Here is a 20589-nt window from a genome sequence, read left to right as displayed (position 1 = left end):
TTTGAGAATAAAAGAAATTCTGCCATCTAATATTTTGATCTTTGCACTTATTTTTAATAGTATCGTAATTTGTAATGGATCAAGCTACATGTTAATTTGACTACATGTATCTTCTCATAAATTTCAAACCAAGATCAATTCAACTCAATCTTTATTCCTTACCGGTTCGTTATCCTAACTCCTCGTCCGTTTGGTTAGTTTATTTCCATTCCGGTCTGTACAACTACGATGGCATTTCCCCCTATGTTCTTTTTGGCGCATTGCCTTCCAGCGAGTAAATGCTATCATCCTTTCCAGCAGACCCGCCACCCTCCAACGACGCGACGCGAGCGATGACGGGGAAGCCGCCAGTGCACCCCCAGATCGGGCCCCAGTTCGAGGCCCAGGAGTGCAGGGGGCAAGAGGAGAAGAGGAGCTTCGGCCGTTGCACCAACCGTGAGTGTCCCAGTCTCATTCCCTGGTCCTATAACATTATGACCGACTTAAGTGGTGCCATTTGAGTAATTTCAAGCCCCCGGAAGAGCTATTTGTAAACGCGCCTGCTATATAAGAGGCAGGAGCCGCGGCCCCCCTTGTCTGCTGGCGCGCCCCTAGTTCCTCTCGGCCGCGGCAACGATCACAAGTTCCCCATGGGAAAGAGGCGGTTCACGCAAGTCTCGACCAGCGAGGACGAGGAGGAGCCGACGAGGAACGACGCCGGCGAGCGGAGGAAGGGGAAGAAGCTCCGCGTGGAGGACGAGGAGAAGGAACCGCAGAGCAGAGGCGGCGATGCCGCCGGCGGAAGCAGTAGCGGCGGTGGCGGCGGAGGCGGAGGTGGAGGGAACGGGAAAGAGGAGGAGCCGCCCTTGGAGGACGCGAAGCCGAAGGGGCGGGTGCTTAGGGTTTCTGGCAAAGGGAAGCGGAAGAAGCGGCACTACTGCTCCTTCGAGTACGACGGAAATACGTTCGAGCTGGTGAGGTTCTGGACATCTTTAATCTTAGTCGCATGGTGGGGTTCTTGGTGATCTTCGTTTGCTCCCGGAATTGGATTCATGAAGATTTCACTTGTTTAATGCTCGGATTTGCGAGTATCTACGATTTTTACATTGTTCTTGAAAATTTTCCGTATCTTGAGCTATCTTTGTTCTTTACCGTATTCTAGGGTTTTTAATGTTCTTCGTTTGCTGTGGGAGTTGGATTATTGAGGAGTATTCTTGTTTAGTTCTTAGCTTTGTTAGACTGTTTGCTATATTTGGTAGTGTTCGAGGGTCGACTTGATTTTTTTTTTGAAATTTCTTGTTTTCTGGCTATGTTTGCTCATTTTGGTATTTTGGAATTTTGATGTTCTCGATCTGCTGTGGGAGATGGATGTTTGACGATTGCTCTTTTTTGCTTCTTGGATTTTCATAAGGGATCAACTTTTTTTTTTTTTGTAGGGAGTAGAGGAAAATGGAGGAGAATAGTGTTTGATTGTCATTTTTTTTTTTTTTTTTTTTTTTGGATGCTGCATGTAGGAAGATCCGGTACTCCTGACTCCAGAGGATAAGAAGCAGAAACCCTATGTTGCGATTATTAAGGTGAATTTCTTGTTTGCTGATTGTAAGACTGGGTTCATTTGTTTTGATCTTTCTACAGTTCGTTGAACTGGATATGAAATGTGATAATGTGACAGTAAGTGTTTTCTGCATGAGCTGGTTAAAAAATTGAAATATTTGAACACTAGAATTACTTCCTTGGGATTCTTTGAACTTGGTCATTTTGTGGAAAGAGAACTATTTAGCATGAAACGATGCATAACCATGATTACACTTCAAATTTCACACCATTTGCTTGGGACCAAGTCTGTATCTCCTTGCCCTCTCCCTATTCAACACGAAAGGCATGTGCACTTGCACATATGAAGGTTACCGTCCCCGAGTCTATTTGTTGTAAGCCCCTCAGTCCTCAGATCTACTGGTAGTTATATTGCCTTACTTCTTCTGAGAGAAAGGGCGAGGGAGATTACTTTGTATCCTATCATTAATTTGAAATTCTAAATTATAGATGTTTTCTGATGTTAGAAGCATTATTTGTGTCCTATCATTCAGCATGCATGATCCAGTTGATAGATTTTATAACACTCAGTTTCATTTAGTTTCAGAAAAAAAAAAAACTTGTCAAAAACAATCATAATCCATTTTCATTGCTGTCATTGTTGCTTCTGCATGTCATCTATCTCTTTGTTTTGGCTCCACAAAGTTCTAGGCTGTTTATGCGCTATGACTACTAGCTATGACGTGCAATGCTATAGGAACTCAAGGCTTTTTCTGTTTATTTGAGTGTGATGTATGTCCCAATGTCAAGTACATAGCATTTTGGTTCAATCTGGCATGTTATACCATTTGCTTTTTTATATTCATCTACATGACTTTCTTATACCTTGTGGTAAGACCTTATTTTGAACTGTGTATCTAGATTATATGTAGAAAAATTAACTTCGTGCTTTTCTGCACTATATTACGCAATTCTTGATCCTGTCCTTCTCACACTTTCTCCCTGAATCTTCTGGTTGAAGTTTTTATGGCATTGATATTCATTTGTTTTACTTGTCTGTCTTAAACTATTTATGCTTCTTTCTTGCATTAGGATATAACTCAAGATGCAGATGGCAGTATGATGGTTACCGGGCAGTGGTTTTACCGTCCTGAAGAAGCTGAAAGAAAAAATGGCGGGAGCTGGGAAGCACAAGATACCAGGGAGCTCTTCTACAGTTTCCATCTAGATGAGGTTCCAGCTGAATCCGTGATGCACAAGTGTATTGTCCACTTCGTGCCTTTAAACAAGAAGTTACCACTTCGGTCAGAACATCCAGGTTTTATCGTGCAAAAGGTGTATGACACTGTTGAGAAAAAGCTCTGGAGATTAACTGACAAAGATTATGAAGACAGTAAACAACATGAAATTGATCTTCTTGTTAAGAAAACATTTGAGCGTTTAGGAGATCTTCCAGATATTGAGCCTGAAGTTGCTCCTGCTGATGATGCTGATCAGTCAATGAGTAAAAAGAACCTTGGTAAACAACGCATGCATCCCATCGATGTCTCAAGAACCGAAGATGCTCCTGAGAGGTCTGACTATCTGACCAGAGCAGATACACCTGGAAGCTGTACAGCGTATAGAGCAATCCTAGCAAAATTCAAAGCATTGACTGGTGATTCATATCGCGATAAGTGGTTGGATAAGCTTCTACAAGGAATTAAAGCTGCATGCAATTCAAAAGAAGATGCATCAGCTGAGGATAAAAGGACAGGTAATGGTGCTTCAGATCATAACACAACTGGCAACAACCGTGCAGACAATGTAAGTGGTGCATATGTTCCTGTCCTGCCAATCGTACTGTGTTTTCACAGGATATCATAAGGTCATATGGATTATCTTTCTGGTGGGAAAAATTAGCTTTCTTGTAAGCAAGCACACAGGTTTATTTTTAGAAGAAAATCCAATATGCCATGGGTCATCATCTCCAGAATCTTGTTGGGCCAATATGGCAATTAGCATCTTGTCACCTCCTCTTAATCATTTTCTTTTGTTAACCTTAGCTTACAGATTGTATTGAGGAACCTCATGATATAGTAACTATGTTATGTTTTATGTTTTATTTAAGTAATCAGTTACAGGAATTGAGTATTTTAATAGCTGTCTAACCAATGATGTTTGCTATCTGTTTCGCTTACAATGATTGGTTATAACATTGGTTTTATTTTTGTTAATATAGATCTTATGCATAAAATTTCAAGTTTTGAATATTTACAAGATACAGTGAAATTACAAAATAATATCTCCTTTCATTTCTTTCTACCTCTTTTATTATTTATCAAGTACTGTTTCTGCAGTCTGCTGGAAGAATTTGCTGGCCGGATGATGCTGTCCCAGCAATAACTGCCCTTGAGAGAGCTACACATGAAACTCTGGGTCCCGATTTCCAGAAATATAACCAGAAAATGAGGCAGTTGGATTTCAATCTCAAGGTAGAATAATTGTTTGCAGTTAGCTTTACTTCATTGTATCATAGCTATCCTTGTAATCTTGCCCTTACATAAAATGTTCGAGTATCAGCATTCAAAATATCAGTCTGTATTATGTTTATAATTTGTGCCTCCTTGCAACTCTGAAACTGCTTTCAGAGAGCTCGTGTAATAGTTTGAAATTAATTTTCATAGTTTTTTTCCTAATAATCTTCCTTTATGACTGATGTGGCTTGCATGCAAGTAATACTACAGGGAGTTACTTTTTGAAAATTATATGCTGTTAACATTTTTAATTGTGAATCAGGGTCCTTTACTCATAATCTGGACTTAGTGCCCATGTTTAGAACTTGTAATTAAAACTTCATCCTCTCAAAAATTATAGCTTCTGACCACCATTCAGTATGTTAGACAATGTTCTTCTCAAAAAGTTGTTTCTCCTTTTACCCTTCAGATGACTTTGATGTAAGTTTTCTTCCTTCAAAAACATTTGAGGAAGATGAAGTTTCTTAATTACCTTTCGCCCCTATGCCAAGATCTTATTGAGCTTTGTTGAAAATTCCTCTTGCATATAAGTCCATGGTTATTTCCAGCTTTTCATAAGGTTATCACTAAGAATTATGGACCTAGACCTTGTCAAGACTTACAATCCTAATGATTAGGCATGAATACAAAAATAGACCTTTAAAACTTCCATGTTCCAGGTCTTGGGTCCAGGTCTAGCAAAAGTGTACCTGTCATGATCTGAGCTGTCCATCTAATACATTAAGTTTTGGGACTAGTTTTGCAGGAACTCAAGCCAACAGGAAGAGACTCGATAGCTTATATGATATATAATGTGTTGTTTTGTTCTTATACTTTGGTGAATGAGGATCTATAAAGCCAGTCCCAGTTATTTGGGATGAAGGCTTGATGATTATATTTATGGTTTTACAACCTTTATGTTTCTTGTAAAAATACTCATCACCCTTGGTAATAGGTCATTAGTGAAATATCCAGAGGACATGCACTATCGTACTCACTTGGGTATTGGACCCAGACTGTACCCTTTGAGTGTTGGGTACAGTATCAAACTATAATGGGTTTTACCTACTGGGACTCCAGCCTGACCTGATTCATGGTTGAGGGTTTTGGTAAAAGCTGAGTTCTAGACACGCCCAGTTAGTCTAGACCATGTAGGGAGGTACTCAGACCTGAGCTGACCTGTTAACAGCCCTAGTTTTCCAAGTCATTCTTGTGACATTAGAGCTTCTTATTGTGTCCTTCATCACCTTGCTATTAGAAGGTGTGGACCTAATGCTATCGATGCTGGAATTTGGCGCTTTGATATCAAACAATATGGAAAGTCTTTGTTGATCTTTGCATGACAATAAGTATAATTATCAAGCATTATCCCAGCTATTTTGAGTCAGTAATTTCATAGTTTGACCCATGAAACTGACTGTCAACCTAACATCAGCCGGCTACTTTTTTTAGTGGGGCTTTGCTGGCATTGATAGTGTTCTTTGAGTCAATATTCAGCTGAACCCCAAAACTAAGCTTCCTGTCTGAGTTTTCTTCCTTGATATAAATTATCTCAGTATTTGTGCTCAAATTGGAGATTCAACTGTGCTGTACATGTGAATCCTTTATCTTGTGGCAATTTTTAGTCAACAAATAAATTTCTTGTTTCAAAAAATGTATTTTCATTAAAGCTCATATGGATCTTTTTTTATATTTCTATTTCATTGCAGATTCGTGAATTTGCATCAAATTATGGTAGCATTATCTTTTGATCTTTGTGATGTATGTATCCCATGATAAGATGGATATAGCTCTTGCTTCACACATCCACAGATATTGTTCTTCTTTGATCTGTTTATGTAATTTTAGCATATACGTTTCTCCATACTTTTTCTGTTTTACCAATAATTCTTCACTCCGGAATGTTAGATTTCATTGTTAATGCTTTTGCTGAACTATAATAATTAACTTTTATATACTTAAAATATTTGGGGTTGCTAAGCAGTCGTTGGTATTTCCTCCCTATATTCATGCAGAACAATGTGATGTTAGCTAGACGCCTACTGAATAAAGAATTGGACCCTGCAGTTATTCTGAACATGTCTCCCAATGAACTGAAGGTATGCATCCATTTCAAATATTTTTTCTAATATTGTTTCTTTGTATTATCTCTTTTTGTGTTTGCTACATCTGCATGCCTCTTCATAGGACCAATGCAAAGTAGAATGGTCTATTGTACACGTGTATGAAATATACATGCATTTAACTGTTAGATTGCGTAACCAGTAAATTTATATTTACCATCTGATTATTTGGTCTTTTAATAACGGATAGGGCTTTAGAGGGATATGTCCATTGGCTGTAATAAGAATAAGAAATGCATGATCTTTCTATGATCCTGGCCCACAAACTTCCATTGGAATTGGAGGATGACAATTTGTTGCCTAAAGCCGGTGCTTCGATCAGGTTTGTGTTTGAGGGAGGCTGTAAGAAGTAGGGATGCAACTGAGGTTGGGCCTAACCCGAACCTGTCCACCCAACCCGCTCATTGGGTAGGCTTGGGTTGAGCTTGGGCTGAAACATCCCAACCAGACCTCAGTTAGGGTTTGATTATGGTTGACTTCCAACCCTATGCGAACTTGACCGTAACCCAACCCAACTTAACCCAACTGCACCTGACATATAAATAAATAATTGACATTTATATTTCATATAGGTTATTTATTTATATAATTGTATTTTTCATATAGGTTATTTATTTATATAATTGTATTTTTCATATAGGTTATTTAGTTATATAAGTGTATTTTTAATCTTATTGAATTGTGTGTAACTTTATAATTGAAATTTATGAACAATTGAGGTCTTAATTCAATAAATATTAATTAAATAGAAATATCCCAAACTTTTTTCCTATCTTAAAATTTTTATTTAATCCATTTTATTCAATTAACATGGCATGATCCAACTTAACCCAACTAACCCAATCAGACTTAGCCTACCCAACGCAAACCGAATTTAGCTTATAACAGGGTTGGATTGGCTTTGGTTAGAGAAATTCCAACTCAAGACCATGTTGGGTTGGGTTAGGGTTGAGGGATTCATAGGTTGGACTGGGTTAGGGTATGCCCTCAACCTAACCTAGTTGCTGCCCTTATGGAAAAATATTACAGAAGTATTATTGAACAAGGTTCGCCATCTCGGTATTGGATCCTGCATCGGTGCCATCCTATTATAGTGTCAGTACGCGGTATGGTACGAAACGGCGAGGCATACCAAGTGTTGGTATGCTACGAGACTGTGTACTGGTTTGATACCGGTACGGTATGCAACCGACCAGTACAGCGAATCTTGTTTTTGAAAGTGCGGAAGTCCAGCAGGCACTCTCGAGAATGTTTTATCCTAATAGTGTCAAAAAAATCTATATTACAAATATATGAAGAATTAATGATTTATATGGGCAAGTAGGAATAAGGATAACATTTTATTCATTTGGTTGAGGCTGTTCCAATAGAATCATGATAAAAATACTTAGATTGAACCCCACAGGGAATCCAAAGGTGCAATAAACCACTGATGTTGTATATCAGAGTATATTTGAATTTTTAGATAGAGAAGTTGGGCTAAGGACTGTTGGCAGCAATCTTGTCCGGACACTTTAGCATGTATTGTCACCTTGGATCAATTCTAAATGGATAGAAAGTAAATCTCTGATCAAACTGAGAAATTCTTCATTAGTTCCGTGATATCTGTTTCTCTTCTTTCTTTATTTCTTTTCTCTAAAAAAACATGAGAGGAATAGAAACTAAGAATTAGGCAGTTGTTTGGTTGAAGTCCCGGCTCAGAAGTGTGAGCATCCACTTCCTGAACTAATTCTGACCTGACCCGCCGAAGTTAGATCAGCAGTTTAGCGAAGGCTTGAGCACAGCAGTTTGGTTCCCAGTTTCACCAAACATGTGGAAGTGGTGAGTCTGGCGGAAGCTAAGTTTAGGCTTATCACTTCCGTCCAAACACGCCCCAGCCCCTGGTAACTGGAAATCTGAAAGAGGATGACTAATATTTTGAATGCTGAAAGCCCGAAACATTAATCCTTTTCAGTTTTTTATACATGAGTGCTATGTTTGATTTTGTTCTCAAGATAGGTTTCGGTATACGGTCCACTATATGAATAGCAGAAGCAATATTGTCAAGGTGGTTCTATACAGGTGAGCAAAATAGTATCTGGGTGCACATATAAGTGAGCAGTAGGCTATGTAGTGTAGTGTGACCTTCTAACTACGATAGTTGACAATGTAGTTCTTGAGGATCAAGCTGAGTTTATTTACTCAAGTAAAGATCAGCGCTAGAACTTTTGGTTATTTGCATGGTGATCTACCATCTCATATAGGTAACATCATTCCTGACATCCATAACATTCATATTGCATTCATGTCATTGAACAAAAGCTAGATATGAGTAATATTACTTGTAATTGCGGGAAAAAGGAATTATTATATTTCAAATATGTGTGGTATATATGTTCCATTTATCTGCGGTTTGTTTTTCCTGGTGCATATATCTGACTATGATTTGTCTGACTGCCTCTTAAGAATTTCAAGATGGTTTGTAGTTTTGTTTTTTCATGGTGCATGCATATGGTTGATATTTAACTATGCCCCTTGATCATTTCAGGATGGTTTCCTTGCTGGAGAAAAAACAACAACAGAACCAGAAGAGTCCAAACAATTGCAGGTGAATATGCTGATCTACATGAATATGCTGATACATGCAAATTCTTAATGAGAACTGAATTACCATAAATCATATTGAAAGGATAATTGCTCCAGTGTGAATTATAGAATGTCACTTATCTAAAGAGAAAGCAAGTACAGTTCAACTTCTGGAGGACAAGTGATAGTTTCTAATTCCAGCAGCAATATGTATTGTTTAAATATAAATTTGTGAAGGAAAGTTCGTACCTTCATTTCATGCTCAAATGTTGGGCTTGTGCAACCAGATGACTGATGCTAGATGTTCAAGATGCACGGAGAAGAAAGTAGGGATTGCTGACATTATCCAAGCTGGAGGTCATGGGGATAGATACCAGGTGTGCAAATAATTTTTGTTTCTGCTTTTGTTTCTGCTTTTGTTGTTGTTGTTGTTGCAGTTATCTGTACTGCAGAGTGGTTTGCTTACCTGGATGGGGAGCTAGAGATCCTTATTCTAGCACATTTATCTATCAAAAACTTGTCTTGCATCTAAACTATAAGAAACTTTGAAAAAATTAAAAAAAAAAAAGAATGATATTTGTTCTTTTTGTTGATGATTCTGAAAATTTTACATAAGATATTTCATTATATGGATTGAAAAGTGTCAAATAAATGGTTAGATACAGCTATATCTTTCATGGTTATGTTATAAAAGTTGGCATTTCAATTTTTTGTGGTAGCTCCCTTTATGGTGGAACATTCTGGAAAAGAATTTATAAAATTGTTCCCCTAATAACATGGCTTAGTGCATCTTGAAAATCAGTTAGTGAAACCTGAAGGAGAACTAAATTGAGTAATGAGAAATTATGGATTGAACAAAATACTTTTAGTTGCTTTCAAGCTTTTAGTGCTCATATTACTTGCTATTGCAGCCACAACTTTGTTCAAAGTATAGCAATTTTCAACTGAGTTCTTCGTAACCGAGGCACCAATTGTTAGCCTTTAGAAAGTAAAGATTTCTGTTATGCATTGGCCTTATTAATGTGTTGATCATCATTTAATATAGGATAAGCATTAAGACCAAGGTACGCCGTACTCGTCCGAATCGGACGGTACGGGGCATACCATATCGTATTGGTTCGGTACCGATATTCGGTATGAGTGGCATACCGATACTCAGTATACCAAAAATTGTACCGTACCGTACTGGCACTATGCTAGTATGGCACTGGTACAGAATCCGGTACCGAGACAACGAATCTTGATTGAGACAGTATGGTACTTTTTTTTTTTTAAAGGAAAGACCACTTAATTCTATATATTGCTCTTCAAAACCTCTTCTGAAACTAATGTCTGGGGGCCAACCTGGGAGAGGAAAATGGCTTTTGGTTTTCTTTGGGGGGTTGTCCTGTTTTTATTTTTTTGCGGGGAGAGGGGGTTTTCAAGTCCTTATATTAGAAGCAACGCATTGTGTTGTCAGGATGTGGTTTGCAATGAATGCATAAACAGCGAGTCTCTCATTGAACTTCTTCTCCCAAACTAGCAAGTATATATGTAGTTAAAAAAATAAAGTGCTAGTAAATTATTAAGTAATCATTGATTTTAATTTCTAAAATATATCTGGACTATACACATATAGGAGTTTCCAGATTCAAACAATTAATACTAAAGTTAGAAATTTTGTAGTAGTACACTCATAGTCCAAGAAGAGTTGATCCTGAAGCCCAAGGTTGAGGAATTGTAGCTCCTCTAGATCTGATATTAATTCTTTTGTATTCATGGTGGCAATGTAAGTGCCGAAAAGTTTCTCCAGGATGCATGCTTGTGGTTCACAGTTGGTGTTTTGAACATGAGTGATGAACAGAGTATGATAATAAACCTTATTCTCCTTCAGATTTTAGCGACTGTGCTTTTGTGTGCTGAAATTGTTCTGTTTACAAGTCAAGACTGTAATTATCAATAAATTTGTATCATTTTCGGCAGAGTGAGTGATGCAGAGATGAGACAAGATATTGCTTTGCCAGATAATGTTGAAGTGATATTATGTGTTTAGATTGGATCAGGAGCGGGCATACCAGGTCAGATCTACCCACTAGTTTGGGATGTACGCTAGGTTTTGGAGGGTCTCGACTCATTTTGGGTCGCACATGTATTTCGGAAGGTGAACAATGCGGCAGACTGTCGCCTCCTTTGCAGCATGTCACTCTGGAGCCTTCTTGTGGGACGGCACTGACCCCGTTCTGCAGGGCCTAGATCGTGTTTTACATTCTGACTATTCGTGGCGTACTCACGTCCGAGTGTAGTGAGACGCCGGTGTACCAACAAAAAAAAAAGAGAGACATGATATTCTTAGATTGTTGCAGGAATATCATCCATTGGGGCAGAATGTCTTCTGAGTGTGTAACTCGTCGGATCAAGTTTCACCGAGACTGTTCTTGGACATAGTCCATGACTGTTGGTCAAGTCTATTCTTTGGAAGTTAAATGGGAACATGTTGTAATTAAAAAAAGAAAGAAAAGCTTGCGCCATCTTATTTGGGAGGTTTTTTGGAGGTGAGGTTCGAAATATTCTCCTTGTTATGAATGGATTGCTGAGGGCAACATCTATTATTAAAGTTGAGATTAATGAATTACACAAGCATCGGTTGAGAGATCCAATGTTGGATGGTATAAGCATCCAATATTTTATGGTTCAAGTACTAAATTATTCTCAAGTTTGTTGGAATTATGCTCTTAACATATGATACTTTCCTCCTTCAGGCATAGATCCTATTGTCTTGATGATCATTCTGTCAGCATATGCCTTTATGTTATAGTATCTCTCATCTCTGTTCGTTAGTGCACCTAAACCGCAATTTAGCTCAAGTTGTTTTTTTCTTTCCCCCGGTTTTCTTGTCAGGAATGAGCACTAACCTTTTACGTTTGCTCTTAATTAATCAGTTGGAGTGCACCGCTTGCGGTTACATGTGGTATGCCGCTAGAGATGCCATCGCGTCTTTGACTATGGACGCTCCCAGCGTTGTTGGAAATGTGGGAACAGCACCCTGGGCCACCGCCAAGTTTGAGGCTGTTGAGAAGCAACTTGCGAGTCCTCGAGAATCTGAGAAGCCAGCTGTAGATCTTTTCCAGAAGACCACAGCAGCTTATATGCCTGTCTTGGAACCTCAGAAATCATTCAACAGATCAAAGACAGAAGATCCTGCTGTATCTGCAGCAAACCGTGAATAGAGTATATAATTTCCAGTGTTACTTCTTTCCTCCCTTCTTTTGAGTTGAGTGCTCGGTAGGATCAGTGCCTGTAAAGTGTTGTAAAAATAGAAAAGAAATGTGTTAATATGGTTTTGTGATTTCTCTCTCTTTGAAGTGTATTTGCAGCCTCCGTTCTGTTTTAGTTTGGCACACGCAATGCGCATTAGAGAAATATGGAAAGCTGTGGTCTTAAGAACGTTGAGACAAACATGTTGATGTTCGTGGAGAAACAGGGGCTTGCACTTGCTGTCTGAGGTGATATATGGTCGCACAACTGCCTGCGGGCAGGTAATCCCTTGTTCTGCACGCCGAGTAAGTGCTTTGATGACACCATGATCTTCCTCTGGATCCCTGCAGTCCTTTTGCCTGAAAGAAACGCCGAGTGCCTTCTTGTCTTTGAAGAAAATCGTCATCTAGTTTCCAAAAAAAAAACGTAGATCATTGTTTGGGTAGCAGGGCACCGATCTCTCCCCACTCCTGGCAGATGTTGAAAGACTTATATCAAACATCACCTCCTGTGTGGTCGGACATGTCTACATGGAGGCTACTAATTGGATGGTTTCCGCGCTATTGGAGGCTTTCTCAGTTTTACCCCAGTGACTCGGGGATATGGCTGTCGCTCTGCCGGCGGCTGTATGTATTCGAGAGCTATAGAGCTCTGCAAGCCAGCCATTTCGACCAAAAACTAAAACGAAAGGGGCAAATCATTGGCAAGGGATGCGTGTTGAAGTCAGCCGCGAGAACGAGGTTGAGCTGGCAAATTTCCCGAGGACAGCATCTAAAAGACGACAAATTATAAAATAAATGCACGGCCCCCCTCGTGGATTTCCCGGACAAAGGTTTACACTCGAGAGGCTTGTGATTTACTGCTGAAGAGGGACCCATGCCTGTTGAAAAACACACTTATTTTCAGGGTGATCAAGGAAAAGGAAATTTGCGTGAAAACTTTGGAATCAGTCAAAGAGGACTCGAGTCTTTGAATGGTTTCGTAACCCTCTTTTAGATTTTTAGAGAGAGAGTGTTGGAACTTGGAAGAGGCGAGTAAATGCAAATTTGAGAAAAACATTGGGCCAAGGTACAACGGCTTAGCCGTAGTTGGAAAGAAGTCAAGAACATCCAATCTTTCCATCCGTAATTTGACCTGGATGTGACCAGAATAGACCTGGTCGAACCTAATCTTTTAGACCCATGGTTTGAGTCTGGTCAGAAAGAAACATGTTTGAAAAATGCGCATGGGCATGACTCGCTGGGATTTGATACCTGAAATGGATCTCACTCTACCTGGCCCAATCTGATCTCAGTCAAGCCGAAGACCCATTTGAAAATGGATATTTAACATATTTTATTTGCAAGTTGAAGGTACAATTAGTAATAAAAGCTCATATTAATACCCTATTTAATTTTTTGTATCCATCATCCATGTCATTGTTAATTTTCTTCTAAATATATAGTAAACGGTACATTTCTTTCTAATTTGTATTAGATCCAAACCTAGACCCACTCTAGTTTAGACCTGAATGTATTAGGCCGGGTTTGGAGTGGGCTCAACTGAACATAGTTCGAATGCTTCCTTGGACAGCAAGGAAAAAAATTACAGACATGGTCCAACACAACCTAATGTACCAAAAAAATTGTAACTCAAAATAAAAGCACGTTGGATCTAAATCATGCTTGTCCTAGTCTAACTTGGTCCGACCTAGCACATGACGAGTAGTCTTCTCAGTCACTATACCTGTTCCCCCTCCATCAATGCAATAGGATGTGTCTAGCCGTCTTTTTTTTTTGTCATATTGTTATATTTCAAAGATATATATATATATATATATATATATATATATATATATATATATATATATATATATATATATATATATATATATATATATATATATATATATATATATATATATATATATATATATATATATATATATATATATGCATACGATCTGATTGATTGCGCAAAGCCTGCAGTATATTTCATATTGAGCCAAAGTGAGTGCTAAATATGATAAGGATGCGCGTGCTTAACTGACATAATCAGGATGAAAATCAGAAATTATCAAGGAAGGGTCTAACCTTCATAATCGGGGTGGAGTGTCGAGAAAAGAAAAAAAAAAAAAAAGAGTTTTGCCTTCCAGCAAACGGAGGCCTCGTGCACACGGCTTTTTCACAGTGTCTGCTTATCTACTCCTTGACGTGAGAACTCCGTGCGTTGTATTCCCTAATGTTTATAGGCTTTCTTTTTGAGTGTCAAATGGTGTTGAGCCCGACGCGCTGCTTCAATGGCTCGATATGAAAGACGACCAGCTCTACAACTTTTGGTGCCATATCTTCCAAAACCAAGTTGTGTACCGTCCGGTTCGCGACCCCTACTAAGGTGCTTTCCTTTTTTTATGGTAAGGCATCTTAAATCCATTCGCCAAACAACCCCTTACTTTGTCTATTTATTTATTTATTTATTTTTTGGATTTCAGAAAGTGCAATTAACTATCAAACGACAAATCCGAAATCCATTACGCAAAAACTTTGCTTCCATTTTGTGCGGTTGGTCTAATCTCCTTCTTCATTTATATGAAGTAAAAATATGACGAATTCTCTAAGATGAAATATGAAAAAAAACACAGAATCATACAGTGCCAACAAACAATTATAAGAATAATAATAATAATAATAACAGAGAAGAACTCTTACACTGTCAACATGCATCAGAATCAAACTTACAGTGCGAACAAACAGCAACAAGATTAGTAATAACTTCTCGAGCAAAGCGCGAAGCTTCACATTCCAGACGGCAAGAAACTGGATCAAGCTTAGTTGGGGCAATCTGAGGATCATCAGCTATAGCCTTGAGATCTTCTTCCAGATCTAGCAAATAAGCCTTTAAGAACGCAGTCATAATCCCCCCAGTAGTCCTTCTCATGATCTCTCTACAATTAGTCCCATTCTTGCACACACACTTCGTGATCTTGGGAGCAGTATCATCCAACATGTCCAGGTGACCATAGTCCGTGACCACAAAATGGTAGCATGGTGGCTTGCACTCATTGTAGAACTCCTTGTGGTTGCCTCCATCTGGAGCACAAGCAGGAAAGAGTATGTTTTTTTGCTCCGATCCGAGCCCGGTTCCGAGCACCAAGACCGGGATCCCTAGTTCGAAGGAGGAGGGCTCGTCGGTGAGGATTTTAGGTGGGATTTGGAAGCCCTTGCTCGGTCCGGCCACTGGGTCGATACCCATTAGTAGAGAGAATTTTAGCGTAGTTCCCGCATGGCCAAGTGCTAGAGCGAAGGCTGCATGGCCACCTCTACTATGTCCGGCTAAAGCGAGCTTGTCAAGGTTGGCTTCGACTCCGGTGGGGAGCACGGATTGGAGCCCATCAGGGAGCCAGTTGGTGACAGCAGCTGCAGAGGTGATGTCTTCTTCGGAGTATGGTGATACGACGATGCACTGAAATCAAGGACCGGGAGTAAAGATTCTCAGTCAATAGGAATTAACTGTGAAATTAAAGGGAGTCAATCTAGGGGGGAACTCAAACCCCAATTTCTGTTTATGAATTAGATGCTTTTGCAGCAACGGTGAGAGAATTTGAAGGGTGCATACCTGTGGTGCAACCAGAATGAATCCATGAGAGGCAACATGTTGCAGGAGCTGGGTGTAGTATGCGTTAGAGAGAAGGTAACCTTGGATGAAGAGAACAACCGTGTAGGTCCCTGCAACCTTAGGACAGACTACCAGAATATCCTTCGGCGGAGAGGATTCATCAGATTGTTTCACTGGGATCGTGTCCACATGTAGCTTCCCGTAATCAAATACCAAGGCAGCGGTTGCCGAAGGCTCGTTAATGATCACGGAAGCCATCTGTGTGTGTCGAGCACTGGGCTGGATGTTGTGGGAGGAGGACTGCAGCCAATTTATAGAAGAGCAAGAAATAAAATGGAAAAAAAAAAGAGAGATAGAGAGAGAGAAATTATTAACCTTTGAGCTCCAAGAATCTAAAAGCAACATCAAAATGTAAAAAGGAAAAAAAAGAGAAAAGAAAAGAAAAGAAAAAAGTGCAAGATCTTGATCTCAAACTAAAAGATGCATCAGCAAAGGATTGATGAATTGATCCAAGAGAAATTATAGAAAGGGGAAAGAAAAGATCATTACCTTTAATGAGCAAAATCTGAGTTGAGGGAGAGGAGGAAAGGAGGAGAACAAGAGTGCTCTGTTGTCTGATTTGTTTGGTGGAATCGGCCTGGTCTTTATTTTATATAAAAACTCGGAGTTGGAGGTGCCGAGTATGAACCGCACGTTCGCGGTTGCTGACCCAATTCTAAACCAAGCAGGTACCGAAACAGAAGCATGGGACTGCAATACATCCATAGGATGAGCAGAAGCCTGGCCTTTCTCACCGGATGGCCGGATAAGATTTTTAATGGAAAATCGCCGGCGCTCCAAAGTTGAGCGCTTGGGTTATGTTTAGGGTTTTTTGGGCGCGAGATCGGAAGGAAAGTATAGAGCGAGCTGCAAAAGAGACTTGCGAAGTCTTGTGCCTGTTACATCAAGGTGAGAAATTAAGTCCCGCAGAATAGGAATCAAGTCTTGGATAGAGACATGCGAATTCTAGAAGGACTCTCATCGGATTTCTTTTAATGGAAAAAAAGAGATTTTTTTTTTTTTAATGTGGACAAAACAAGAGTCCACATTTGAAGCTCTAAAAAGACGTAAAACAATTTCATTCTAATGAATCCGATAGCCATGCTCTCCCCCTGTTTTACGTCCTTTTACGGTGACATGCCCGTGGGACCGTGTGATCTGCGATAGAGACGGCTAGTCGGCGTCCCTCCGACTCCGCCACCCTCATCGGCTTTCATCCGATGACATCCATTGTCAGCATGTCATCCGATGTGAAGCTTCCACACATCGGATGTGGACATGTCTACATGTTAAAAGGGGTGCAAATGGGTCGGGTCGGGTCGGGTCCTAGGTGACCCCGATCCGACCCGGTTTTTTGTTCGGGTCCTAATTTTGGACCCGGACCCGACCCGGTTGAAGATCGGGTTGGGTCGGGTCGGGTCCGAGTCGGGTTCGGGTCGGGTCCGGGTCTGATTCGGGTCGGGTCCGGGTCCGATCGGGTCCAATTTTTTGTGCTTTTGGGAAAAAATTTGGACAAATCTAATTTGGTCATACCATAATTATGAGGTGCTGGGTGACCCATGACTTGAAAGACTTTGCAATTGAGCTCCAGTCAGAACAGATGACCCATGACTCACTAACTAAGTCGGTCTACAAGCCAAATTTCATATCACACTATTTTTTATCTATATGACTGATTGGACGGAACTCGGTGTCTCCCAGCTCCCCTCTCACGAGGACAAAAAAAAATCCTAGACCTTCTTCCAAAATCCAATTCCATTACAGAAAACTGGCACATGACCCATATTCAGTTGCAGTGTTCCCTCACTTTCTCCCTTCAAAAGTTAAAAGAAACAAAAACCAAAAAACAGAAGGAAAAAAAAAAAAAAAGGCAGCTACACACCAGAGGTCTCAACAGTGTAATAGATCGAGAGAGAATCCTGACGGGCCGACGTTCCTTTGGATTCTGTGAACCTATGCTTGTTGCTAACTTGCTATCCTTCCACACTGACCAACAGTACCACAACCCACGCCAAAAAAAAAAAAAAAGAAAAAGAAAAAGAAAAGACTTTCTTTTGCTTTTCCTCTCTCTCTCTCTTCGGGTCCATTCGGGTCGGGTCGGGTCCGTTTGGTAAACCGAGACCCGACCTAGAAAATGATTCGGGTCCAATTTTAGGACCCGACCCGGACCCGCGGATCCTAAAATTCGGGTCGGGTCGGGTCTACGCGGGTCGGGTCGGGTCGGGTCACGGGTCGACCCGACCCATTTGCAGCCTTAATGTTAATTAACCCAATTGCAGGGATTTTTTACGTGGATACCCTGTGCTTTATACCATTGGGTGTTTGTTTGGAGCTTTTTCTAATATTTGGTTGTATGTTCTCTTGTGGATTGGATATTTGGATGGTTTCATGTTTTTTGCATCTTCTCAATATTATATCAATGTTAAGCATCTGAATCCACCCCGATTATGAAGGTTAGGCCCTTCCTTGATAATTTCTGATTTTCATCCTGATTATGTCAGTTAAGCACGCGCATCCTTAACATATTTAGCACTCACTTTGGCTCAATATGAAATATACTGCAGGCTTTGCGCAATCAATCAGATCGTATGCATATATATATATATATATATATATATATATATATATATATATATATATATATATATATATATATATATATATATATATATATATATATCTTTGAAATATAACAATATGACAAAAAAAAAAAGACAGCTAGACACATCCTATTGCATTGATGGAGGGGGAATAGGTATACACTACAGAAGAACTTACCTTTCCCGACGCTTTTTAGGACCTTTATTATAAGCGTCGGCTAAAGATTCGGCGACGCTAATCAAAGCGTCGCAGAAGCGTCGGCGATACCGGAGTGGGAAAACTTTTTGCCGACGCTACATGAAAGCGTCGGCAAAAACCGGAATATACTGACGCTATAAAGCGTCGGAAAAAACCGTCGTGGCACGCGGGTTACGGCTAGGCCGACGGTTTTTACCGACACTTAAAGCGTCGGAAAATGTAATTATTTTAAAAAAATTAAAAATATCAAATTTTATAAATTTACATATATCATAAAACACACATTATACAATATGAACCAAACATTCAAATTACATTGATATTGACACAAACATTCAGATCATTTGAAATATTTATATTGTCATATCTGATTAAATTTACATAAAAAGTTATGAATTACAATGTACTTTTACATATCAAACTTCATAAAAAACAATCTACAAAGTATCAAGGATGAGAATTACAATGCCATTTTAGACGAACTCCCCGCAGAGGAATACCAAGATGCTTGCCCGGGCCGCCACTACAACGAACGCCAAGAACTGCACTGACTTGAGCTTGCTGCCTTTGTTTGTAGAGAAGCTTGAAGATTGAAAGCAACAGTAGACTTGGCCGAATCACTCGCTGACCAGATTACATGCAATAAGACTAGATGGCTTTGAAGGCTTTAGCATCCTGCACTCTGGCTTTGGATATTAAAAAAGCAATCATCTGCTAACTATATGTGACTAGTAATTCACTAGTCAATTTGGAACAGATTTTCTTTAAGAGTAATTCACAAGTATTGTTGCTCTAACATACTCTGATTTCCAGTCAATTTGGAATGAAGAAGCACCTTCTTTAAGCTTCAGGACGTTCACTGTTTTATCCAAACAGCTACCTTATCAAAAAAATTTTTTTTACCTCATTCCTGTTTTGGCGTCGTTTCGTAGCTTGCAACTTCTAGGTGACCCTAACAGCTGGAGAACCAGAACTATTTCCCCTCCGTGCATCAAATCCTACATCCATGAAGCTTCATGTTCCGTCCAAATCTTCTCAAAATGAAATGGTGTTTGACCTTTTTGTCTTACGAATCTGCGAAAATTGACAATGGACAATGATCTGAATTGGCTCTTGGTAGATGCTTCAACATAGTTTCAGGGTAGATATGAGAAATTATCTTCTACAGGCTGCAGAGGAGCTGGGAAACCAAGATAGGAGACTCGCTAATTAGACAACTAAAATTCATGTCTAGTTTTAATAAATAAAATATTGTCTAGAAATTCATGTGGTAATTCAAATTTGATATATTTCTTGAGAACATATTCGTTTGTTGCCCATATTCATTTGGCCCTTCTTAAACTAGAAGACTGTTAAGTGTTTTTCCCTACCTAAGCAATGTGGTAGCCCAATGTGTTTATAAACATTATACTCTTGATGTTTGCATTGATATGTATAGCAGGGAAACAAAAGTTGCCAATTATTCAGAATTTAGAAATACTTTACATCTAAGTTCCTCTATTTTTTTTTTTTTTGGTAAAAGATAGGAGGGGAGGGGGAAGGACCAGCCCACCCGCGTAGCAGCCCCATTACTGGGCCCCCCTTCCACCAGGGAATGTTCGATACAGGTCGCAGGTTTTCGCGTGCCTTCCCCGACCCGTGGGCTCACCCCACTGGGTTCACCGCCTCACGTGTGGGTACGTCACCCCAGCGCCACCTTGGTACAAGTGGAAGGAAAGCATAACCGCCAACAAGCCAGCCGGGCGTGGGGCATCCGGTCCCCTAATTTAATCGACGCCCGCGCGTTTCGAACCCGGGCAACTTGGGCGGAATTATCGCCCCCTTACCACCAGGCTACTACCTTGGTGGCAAGTTCCTCTATTTTTCATCTTTGGATAATTTCAGTAAAAAGGATAACTTTATTCCATAGCTTGTGTACGAGAAGTCGATTTCTTTTCAAGGAAAACCACCCAGGATCCCAAATTCATCCCGCCTGAGCAAAAATGGACAAATATACCTTCTTGCATACCAACGGGAAGATTCCTAGTGGCTTGGGAGTAAAGATTCCGAGCATAGCAGGAAGAGGGCTTATATGGAACTGATAACACATTCACATGCTTGTTTCCAATTCAATCCTACTCAGAAGCTGTTATCTCTTTCATGCTTAATATGCGCTACGTTAAGTTCAACAAATCATATAAAAAAAAATTATACAGCCATCAATTCTTGCACAGATACCGTAAATTGAC

General features: G+C 39.8%; 1 protein-coding gene and 1 pseudogene across 5 annotated transcripts; one reads left to right on the top strand and one right to left on the bottom strand.

The window, feature by feature from the left end:
• Positions 1-557: 557 nt before the first annotated feature.
• On the top strand, positions 558-12020 carry LOC103705583 (bromo-adjacent homology (BAH) domain-containing protein). 5 transcript variants are annotated; one of them, XR_016398791.1, is made up of 9 exons: positions 558-953; positions 1494-1556; positions 2605-3318; positions 3852-3986; positions 6023-6106; positions 8658-8717; positions 8983-9072; positions 10728-11226; positions 11614-11752. XR_016398791.1 is itself a non-coding variant. In XM_039115188.3 (8 exons), the coding sequence occupies exons 1-8, from the start codon at positions 630-632 to the stop codon at positions 11899-11901; spliced, it is 1758 nt and encodes a 585-aa protein (XP_038971116.3). In that variant the 5' UTR covers positions 558-629; the 3' UTR covers positions 11902-12020. The 5 variants fall into 5 exon arrangements, 4 of the variants coding, with proteins under 4 accessions (XP_038971116.3, XP_088568885.2, XP_088568887.2 ...); XM_039115188.3 differs by lacking the exon at positions 10728-11226 and having other exon boundaries at positions 11614-12020; XM_088712759.2 differs by lacking the exon at positions 11614-11752 and having other exon boundaries at positions 10728-11303.
• A 2600-nt stretch (positions 12021-14620) lies between these two features.
• On the bottom strand, positions 14621-15786 carry LOC149751169 (chlorophyllase-1 pseudogene; annotated as a pseudogene).
• Between the last annotated feature and the right edge of the window lie 4803 nt (positions 15787-20589).

The sequence above is a fragment of the Phoenix dactylifera genome, chromosome 16 (assembly GCF_051530095.1).
Source record: "Phoenix dactylifera cultivar Ajwa chromosome 16, Ajwa_hap1_PhDact_Kaust_v1.1, whole genome shotgun sequence".
NCBI lineage: Eukaryota > Viridiplantae > Streptophyta > Magnoliopsida > Arecales > Arecaceae > Phoenix > Phoenix dactylifera.
The sequence above is the reverse complement of the archived record's forward strand: the minus strand, read 5'-3'. Positions and strand labels throughout refer to the sequence as shown.

Excerpts from the sequence above, each read along its gene's own strand:
- LOC103705583 (XM_039115188.3), top strand. The coding sequence starts at position 630 with ATGGGAAAGAGGCGGTTCACGCAAGTCTCGACCAGCGAGGACGAGGAG. Across the intron at positions 3,319-3,851 it reads GCAACAACCGTGCAGACAAT|TCTGCTGGAAGAATTTGCTG; the intron begins GTAAGTGGTGCA and ends CTGTTTCTGCAG. Across the intron at positions 8,718-8,982 it reads AAGAGTCCAAACAATTGCAG|ATGACTGATGCTAGATGTTC; the intron begins GTGAATATGCTG and ends TTGTGCAACCAG.